The sequence below is a fragment of the Medicago truncatula genome, chromosome 4 (genome assembly GCF_003473485.1).
Source record: "Medicago truncatula cultivar Jemalong A17 chromosome 4, MtrunA17r5.0-ANR, whole genome shotgun sequence".
Lineage (NCBI taxonomy): Eukaryota > Viridiplantae > Streptophyta > Magnoliopsida > Fabales > Fabaceae > Medicago > Medicago truncatula.
In genome coordinates this window covers 2,612,411-2,622,345 of record NC_053045.1, presented here as the reverse complement: position 1 = coordinate 2,622,345, position 9,935 = coordinate 2,612,411, and the positions used below count along the sequence as shown (strand labels likewise).

Below are 9,935 nucleotides of genomic sequence, written 5' to 3'. Positions count from 1 at the left end.
ACTAATCATGCAAAACTTTTTTCTTTGTTAATACTTTTGAATTATTGAAAATATTTTTTTGATCATTAATTTATTATCTTGACTAAAATAAATGCATAATATTTGTTTTGGTCAAGAATGCATAGGAGGATATTTAATTATTTATTTATAGGAAATCAGTTTTAGTGTGTGTGTATAGTTTTTAATTTATTGTCTTGACTCAAATAAATGCATAATATTTATTTTTTGGTCAAGAATGCATGCATAATTTTGGTCAGTATAATATTTTTTTTCAAGAATGCATATAATTTTAATAGCATAGTGTGTTTACATACACACGTTGGTCAAGAAAAGCATACGATATTTAATTTTTTATTTATAGGAAATCTGTTTTAATTGATTACCTTGACTCAAATGCATAATTCTAGGATATTTATAAAAAAAAATCTATTTTAATTTTGGGTAGAATCTTCTTATATAGCATAGGATAAGATATCTATTCTACGCGAAATTGGTTTCTTACTCTGTTACAATGGAAGCAACCACTGATGCATGTCCATATGAGATTTGGGAGTGCATCTTCAAATTAATCAATGGCGACAACCGCACGCTTGAGGCTCTCTCCGTTGTCTCTAAACAGTTTCTCTACATCATCAACCATGTACGATGCGTTGTCACGATCTCCGAGCAAACCATTCCTTTCATTCCTCGCCTTTTTCAAAGGTTTCCTCACCTCACATCCCTTAACCTCTCTCTCACTTCCCAAGAAGTTGACCTTGACGCCCTATTGTGTCAAATCTCTACTTTTTCCTTAGACATCAAATCGCTTTATATCTCTAACCCCAACTACGATATTCCCGAACATGGGTTGAGAGCTCTATCTAAAAAGATGAAAAATTTGACATCTCTCACTTGTTCCACAATGGGTTTTCTCCGTAAAGATGACATCTTTCTCATTGCTGATTGCTTCCCTTTACTAGAAGAGCTCAACCTAACGTGGGTAAAAAATGACTGTGAGACTCTAGTAAAAGGAGATGATGACGAAGATTATCGCGGTCATTTGTTGGCACTTCCCAAACTTCGCAAGATTAATTTACATGGCACCGTCTTAGATCAACAATCTGTTAACTATCTCTGCCAGAACTGTGAGCTTCTTCAAGAGGTCAATGTGATTACTTGTACTTTTTTTAGGAAGAAAAAAGGTCAAGGTAGACATATCTACTAAACATTGGATAGCTTGTCATTAGTCATCTCAAAGTTGGGTGTTTTTTAGGTGTTTGCGGTGCTTTTGCTACATATGTGCACCGCCTTTGCATTGTTATTATGAATATTGATTAATATTATGAATTTTCAATTAAGTTTGTAATGAACACAACACCGGTGTTTATTTCTAATCAATGGATTACTCATGAATGCAATGAGATTTCTTAGCAATTTGTAATTTGTCTTTAGTTATGGCTACAATGTTGATCTTTTATTATAGTGCTTTTGGTAGGGCGTTATTAAAAGTATTTGTATGTATATTTTAAAAAAATAAATAGGGACTTTTATTGACTCTTACACATGAGCTCTATAAAAGGGGGTTCATTATGATAGCGCTTTCTATTAAACGCTAAGCCACACCTATTTAAAAATGCACTTTAATAGCATGCTATATAAGCGTTTTTCTTGAAAATGCTATTGAAACATCTTTATCTATTAATTTTGTTACGTCTGCAACAACTTAACCTAATTTTTTCCCGCTCATTTGCTTTATTAGGTTTGCAATTTAACCTAACAAATTCCATCTAAAAAAATGCATCGCACCAATTTCATTCCTATCCTCTTGCCTTTTTGAATTAGGCCCCGTTTGGATTGGCTTATTTTGAGCTTATGTGGGCTTATCTACTCGCATAAGCCTTTTTGAAGGTGTTTGGGTAAATAAACAAAAACAGCTTATCATAGTTTCATAAGCTGCTTATGCCATATTTTAATAAGCCCAAATTTTCAGCTTACCTTCCGGCTTAACAAGGAGCTTATGAATTTATGTAACCTCCTTCGATTCTCTCTGGATCCACTTTTTCAAAACATATATTTTAATTATAATTTTTTTTGAAGGAATATTTTAATTATAATTTTAGTTATCTTTTGCGGTACATGAGTAACAAAATTGTTATATACTTATCTTACTAAAGTAACACACCTAACTAAGATTTATTTTTTTTGTTACGTAACAAAATGAAACTGAATAAAAAAAACAAACTTAACTTAACTTTTTTTTTTTTTTGTAACAAACTGTACACTAATATATATATATATATATATATATATATATATATATATATATATATATATATATATATAATTATAATTAATATATTATAATATTGCTTTTTTACGCCTTGATTAATTTCATAAAAAAAAAATCTTGATAATTGTGGTTCAATTCTTTGATTTTTTTGTTAAATTAAAAATATTTAAAATTTTGATAATTGCTTATATAATGTCACATCTAAACACTTCAATTTATGTAAGTACTTTTTAGTGTACATATCCAAACATAAATAGCTTATCAAGTATAAGAGCTTATGATGTAAGCTCTAATGTTATAAGCTCTAATGCTATAAGCATCTATATAAGCTGTTTATCCAAACGGGGCCTTAGTGTTTTTATACAATTCCTATCCTCTTTCCTTGCTTATTAGTGTTTTTTGAATTATACAATTGTCATACTTTTTGTAACCTGTTGTTTTCCATTGATTTGGTAGGTCCTTTGATGACTCATCCTGTTACTGAGATTGACGAGACTGTCACCAAACTTCAATTGAAGTACAGAACATACATAGTTGAGTACGACACTGAAGATGTAATTTGTCGTTTTCCTTCCTAACTTCTTACTCTTTTTTTGTTTTTCACGAAAACTATCATTCTGCAATATATTATTTGGTTTGCAATATACTATCCTTCGAGTTACTTTTGCTTGCTGCTATTACTTTACCCTATTTTTATTTTTTTATATTTTTGGTTTGCTGCTATTACATTACTATTCATCCAATTTTCAATTAAATTTCATTGTTGCTGTGTTTGAATTATTACGAGGTATTTAGTTTCTAGCTAGAGTTATTGCTTAGGAATTTCGATTGTTTAATATAATTTTGCTTATCTCAATTGTCGTTTCTGTTTTATTTTAGGGTGATGTCTAGTTACCAAACATGTTTGCAGCTCATTTTGGAGACAAAATCAATCGTTTGGCGACCGAAAGAAGAATAAGTTTGAAGTTTTGGTTGATAGCATTACTGGTTCTTTTTTTTCTCACCAAAGGATGGAAGGCAATCGATGATTTTTATGGGCTAGGATTAGGTGCATGGGTGACTTTGGTGTTTGTTGCTTCAGGTCGGTTAGAAATGGTTGTAAAGGACCAGTTTGGGAAGGCTATTAGGTGGTCCCTATTTTGATCCTACCATGCATTTTGTGATTGATATGTGTGATGTCAGTCCAGTTTTTGACAATGATCTCCCCCCCGTTACCTATGCTCTATCTTATCGCCACAATTTCACCAATCTTCAAATTGATTTTGTGAAAAAGTTGACTGAAAATGATGTGAACAAGGGGTTTTTGGTATGAATATACATATCTTTTTTGTTAATTTTAATTCACCTATTCATCGTAACTTAAACGGTGATCATATTGACGATGTTCATACACCCGAATTCCTCAACACCATCACTGCTTCTGGACTGCCTAATCACAAATTAAGGTTAAAGGTTGGTGTGTCAGTTATGTTGTTGAGAAATATAGATACACGATATGGATTATGCAATGGAATCAGATTGGTTATCACTAGGATGGGAAGATGCGTCATTGAGGGGAAGGTCATTTCCAGAAGTAATGTTGGTGATCAGGTTTTTGTATATAGGCTATCTATATCGCCTTCAGATGTCAGGATTCCCTTTAAGTTTCAACGAAGAAAATTTCCTTTGGTTGTATCATTTGCAATGACAATTAACAAAAGCCAAGGGCAGTCGCCTAAACATGTTGGTGTATATCTACCAACACCTGTATTTTCTCACGCACAGTTGTATGTTACTGTTTCAAGAGTTACATCCAGAGAATGACTAAAGATATTGATTACTGATGAAGATGGTGAAGATACTAATGTAACGTCTAATTCTGTATATGAGAAAGTATTTCGCAATGTATGATGAAACTACATGCCAATGTACTAAAATTTTCATATTTCTTTTACCAAATTATTGATAGGATTACCGAATTTTCTTTTATAACATTTTCATATTTCATACATTTTATGATATGTTTTATTTTGTCTACTATGAATTATCACGTGTTATTTTTTTCACCGTTACCAATTATATATTGCATTTTATCATTCATATGTCAATCCCTTTACAATAAACCCGAGCAGAGCACGGGTCAAAAATCTAGTTGTTATTTAATAGGGACGAAAAACATCTCATTTTAATTTTTAGGGACTAAAATCAAAATTAAATATATTTATAGGGACGAAAAACTTATTTAACCTTTTATTATTTGTCAAGTTCTATCAAAAGACTTGCCAAACTAGGATGTACTAATTTGTATGATGGTCACGATTTGAATTTTAGGTTGTGAAAGTTCTTATATAGGTACTTTTTTTTCTTATAGAAGTTCTTGTTTATGTGTTTATCTATAAATTATCTATAACCAATTTCAACTCTTTTAGACCGATTGTTTCAACAAAAAAAAAAAATCGTTTGTACTGACTTTTTCTCTTTTCAAAAATGCCACACATGTAACAAATAGATAACAGTCAATTCAAATATTAAAATAATATTGTAACAAACACGATATGAGTATATATATATATATATATATATATATATATATGTCAAGTTTTTTCCTTTATCATTTAAAAAGCGTAACAAACTAGATAAATATATTTATACTTACTTTTGCATTATCTCAATTATGCCCTTGAACAATGTAATTTATAATAAAGATTGTTGTTAGTGTCATTAAAAAAAAAATAAGATTATTTTTTTGTTATATTGTTGGTATCATTGAAATAAACAATCATGTTTAGTTTGGTTTGTTATAACTTGAAAACAACAAACATTTATATTTATATTTTAATCAAAATTAAAATTTCATATTAAAAAAAAAAGATTGTTCATAATTTTCAAATATTAGTGCAATACAAAGAGCGAAAAGACACGCGCCCATCTTTTCTCAGGTTTGTATAACAAAAATAATTGGAGTTATTTTTATTATGCGGATCACTCACCCCTTACTCTAATAGGAGAGTTATCAAAAATAATTGGCAGACATGGGCTGCTGAGCTCAATTTTAGAACGGAAATGATAAAGTTCCCAAAAAAATTATAGCGAATTTTTCCTGATACCTGTGGCTAGTTGATACAAAAAAAAAAAAAAAAAATTGACACCACTACCTCCTTTATTCCACTAAATCAGTCCTGTTCACCAATACATGCTATACACATATGCATTCTTGAATTTTCACTGACATATTCATTCGCGTTCTTTAGCACTGCTCATTTTAGAATTGATTTTAGGTTAAAATGTTGTTGTATGTATATACAACATATTTGCACGGAGTGAGCTAATGAATTAGAGAATTTGATTCTCGATTCTTTATTGATGGCGGCAGCATCACGGTCATCAAGATCATATGTTCCAAAAAAGATGGCAACTAACTCTTATTTACCAGAGGAGTTGTGGGAGGGCATCTTCAAATTCCTCAACGACGGCGACAACAACTTCTACAGCAATATGGATGAATATGGGATGCTAGATTCTAACCTTTCCGCTATCTCTCTCCGTAACAGTTTCAAGTCTCTCTCGGTTGTCTCAAAAGAGTTTCTGTCCATAACCAACAGTCTTCGATTCTCTGTGACAATTTCCGATCAAACCATCCCTTCCCTTCATCCTCTCTTTCAAAGGTTCCCTAACGTCACATCCCTAAACATCACTCTCAGAGAAAGTGACCTTGATGAGCTTCTTACCCAAATATCCACTTTAGCTATAGACCTCAGATCGCTAGCTCTCTACCACCCCACCACGGTTCCTGTAAATGGGTTGAGAGCTTTGTCAAAAAAGATGAAAAATTTAACATCTTTTACCGGTTACCAATTTGCTTCGATGATCGACAGGAATGATCTCTTCTTCATTTCTAATTGTTTCCCTTTGCTAGAAGAACTCATCCTCACGGACATAGGTTATTCCCGGTTTATTTGGTATCTAGATGATGATGATGAAGATGATGATCAATTGTTGGCGCTTCCCAAACTCCGCAAGATTGCTTTATCTCCTAATTTCATGGGTCGACGATCTATTGACTATCTCTGCAAGAACTGCGACCTTCTTCAAGAAGTAACAGTCATTGAGGATCTTCCATCACCTCTCCTTGATATCGACGACGACGACAAGTATTGTGAGTGTGGGTTTCAGTTTCATGAAGATGATACTCCATAGTGATATAGTCGGAGTTTTATGATCAAATAATATTTCAATTAGAATTTGATTCACATTTTGTTCTTTCTTCTACTCACTGCAATGTTTTCTTTTGTAATGAATAATTGTTTTCTTGACAAAAGTTGAAAACATATTCCTTATTATTATATTAAAATCATGTCCCTATAAATATAAGAGATGTAAAGTTTTCATTTGAAAGCTTATAAATCAAAGTTGTATGACTCCTGAAAGAACTTCTGTTGACATTCTTTTTTCCAGCAGCAAAAAAGAAATTCAAACAATTTTTCTAACAACATTTAGGAACACTACATATTAACATCCACTGATTTATTGGTTTCTAACTTTTGAGTTTTTGTTTGTTATGGTTTCGTAATTAATATTGAATAACTTTCACTACTATAGTTTTCAATCGACCAGACATTGGAAGCATAATACCATTTTTTATTTATTTAAGCTTGAAGAGCAAAAAAGGTAAAAATGATGCAGAATCTTTTAATTGTGCTCCTTAGATGCAAATTGAATGTAAACTGAATTCAAGTCTGTAACAAACATAATCACGTTTCATGTATATTTTAATTTGACTTCATCTGAATGTATTTGATGAAGAATAGTTTATTTTGGTTTAACTTTTCTTAATATTTTGTTTCCCTCTTGATGAATGCATTTGTGAATAATGTCATTGGTGATGAAGATTGTGATGAGAAAATTAAATTATTATGGTGGATTGGTTGGTTCCACAAGAGGTACTTTGGTATGTGGTTACCTTCCTTACCTACAAACCGTGTGTAAATCTCAAAAAGATAGTGGTAGTTCAGCCAAACATGGCAACTATGTTGACTTAGAATATATTCTTTTGTTTGAGGTGAAGATTCCTGCGTAATATCAGTATCTAGACCGAGCCGAGTTAGGCTCGGCAATACCTAAGTTTGGTCAGAAAAATTTGACATCTCTCACTTGTTACAAAAAGAATTATATCCACAAGGATGATCTCTTCTTTCTAGCTAATTGCTTTCCTTTACTCGAAGAAATCAACCTCGCTTATCCAAGGATATCTACTTTGATTTTATACCGGATGAAGATGATGATGCTCAATTGTTTGGACTTCCCAAACTCCACAAGATTTATTTATTTGGTATTCTCTTCGGTCACCAATCTACTAACCATCGCTACCAGAACTTTGACCTTGTTCAGACTTCAGGAGGTCATATGGTGGTTGGCTTGTTTTCACGGTTGAAGAGACGAAAAAAGAAAATGTATTATTATGAAGAAAGAGGTACTGTGGTTATTGCCATAGCTCAATCCAACTCTTGAAGATCTAAGGTTATTGCCATAACTCAGTCCAAAGATCTCAAAATCATGGAAATGGATGGACCGGTTGGAACATTTCATGAAGTTCTTCTCAATGAAGACAACAAACCAGAAAAGGTAAGATGATTGCTTTCAAAACATGTGAATGTCATCAAGATACAGCTTATGATTTGGCTCTAACTAACTTCAAAATAACTTATACCTGAAAAAGAATCAACATAGTAGTGGGATGACATACTACAATCTGGGTTCCTAAATTGGGATAAAACATGATACTAATGAACATAATTGTTAGTTATATTGATCCGCGAGCAAATTGAAAGTGATTATTTTTATTTTTGAGCAATGAAAGTGATAAAATTTAATCTTTACTCTTGTTGTATTTAATTAGTTTAATATGATTCCTTCTTGTAAAAAACTTTATCATATTGATAAATAAAAAAATTCTTCCGCGGATATAAGAAAATAAAATCCACAAAGGTTGTGGTACAAATATTTAATGAAGTTTAATATATAAAATAACAAATTAATAGAGCACTACATTAAGGTTGATATTTTAAAAATATTCATGAGTTTTCAAAATTTTATCACATTGACTTTCTCTTATTGGTAGATAATAATTTTCTTTCACAAATATTTAACGCTATTTTACTTAAAAAAATATTTAGAAGCACTATATTAACGTTCATATGTAAAATAGTCATGAGTTTTTGAAATATGATCATATCAACTTTTTCATATTAGTACATAACAATTTGTCGATGTTCCTTGGGTAACGGTGACGGACATGTTTTCTTTAGGTTGGGGTGAGGGGGAGAGAGGCTTGAAAATGGCGGAGGAGGTTGTTTGCTTGGGAAGAAGAGTTGGTAGGGGAGAGTCATGGTCTTCTTCTCAATGTTTCTTTGCGACGTATCAGACTATTCAGGCTATTCCGTTAGAGGCGCTTATCTGTTTTTGACAAATATTGAACATCATGGTCGTTCTATTTTTTGGGTCTTAATTTGGCATAAGAAGGTTCATTTTAATGTGTCCTTAATTTCTTGGCGTCTTCTTTGCGACCATCTTTCTACAAAGGTTTTTCATAAGTCCCAGCTTTGTGTGTTTGGTTGTGGTGCTATTGAAATGGTTCACCATCTAATTTTTGGTTGTAATTTTTCGGCACTATTTGGCATCAAGTTAGTCAATGGATTGGTTTTTCGTCTGTGGATCCTATTCAAGTATCTGATCATTTTATTCAATTTGGTCAATCAGCAAGCAAGTCTAAATCTCGGCATTCGTTTTTGCAGCTAAATTTGGTTCTTTATTGTCTGAGAAATTTGGAAAGAAAGGGATAATAGACTTTTTAACAATAAGGAAGACTCGATTTATTAGATCCAAGACATTATCAAACGTCTTTCTTATTGGTGGAAAAAGACAAAGAATACGTATTTAGCTCTTGGGTATCAAAATTGATGGTCTAGCCCTTTTACTTGTTTGGGAGTTTGAAAATACTTCTTGTTTCTTATGTTTTTAGTTGTGTAACATTGTGTTAGGTAAAACTCTTTTTCGTTGGTGATATATTCCACTTTAGTTTCTTATAAAAAAAACATTAAATTTGCTTCCGCATATGTAAACAAATAAAATCCACAACAGATGCGGTTCCACATATATAAGCAAATAAACTCCGCAATGGACCCGGTGCAAATATTTAACTAATTTTTGCATATAAATTGATCAACTAGTCTAGTGACTAGATTGCACCTTTTAGGTGAAAATTGGGGTGTTTGGCGTTCGAACTCCACCGTCGCATATAACAACTCTGTAGGTTGTGATTCATCTGAAACAACTAATCATCTATTTTTGCATTGCACCCTTGCAAGTAACTTGTGGTTTAAAGTGTGGAAATGGTTAGGTATTTCATCAGTGTTATCAGGTGATCTTCGACACCACTTTATTCAGTTCACCAAGATGGCGGCTATGCCTTACTCTACATACCATTACCTTTTCATTATTTGGTTCGCAACTGTTTGGATGATATGGAAGGATCGCAACGGCCGTGTATTCCAAAATTCGGCTTCTAATCCTTTAATGTCTATTGAAAAAATTCAGCGTCTGTCATTCTTATGGTTGAAATCTAAACAGGCTGATTTTGCTTATAGTTACTGCGACTGGTGTAACCAGCCACTTTGTGTTTTGGTGTTAG

The 9,935-nt window shown here is 32.2% G+C and overlaps 1 protein-coding gene across 1 annotated transcript; it reads left to right on the top strand.

The window, feature by feature from the left end:
- The first annotated feature begins 511 nt into the window (after nucleotides 1-511).
- Nucleotides 512-2,847, top strand: LOC11409188 (uncharacterized). The gene is made up of 2 exons (XM_024782694.1): nucleotides 512-1,157; nucleotides 2,726-2,847. Exons 1-2 carry the CDS (start codon nucleotides 512-514, stop codon nucleotides 2,845-2,847), a joined length of 768 nt encoding a protein of 255 aa, XP_024638462.1.
- The last annotated feature ends 7,088 nt before the right edge of the window (nucleotides 2,848-9,935 follow it).

Bases quoted from the DNA above. Each gene is read 5' to 3' on its own strand.
- LOC11409188 (XM_024782694.1), top strand. From the start codon at position 512: ATGGAAGCAACCACTGATGCATGTCCATATGAGATTTGGGAGTGCATC. The intron at 1,158-2,725 runs GTACTTTTTTTA...TTGATTTGGTAG, and splicing joins AGAGGTCAATGTGATTACTT to GTCCTTTGATGACTCATCCT.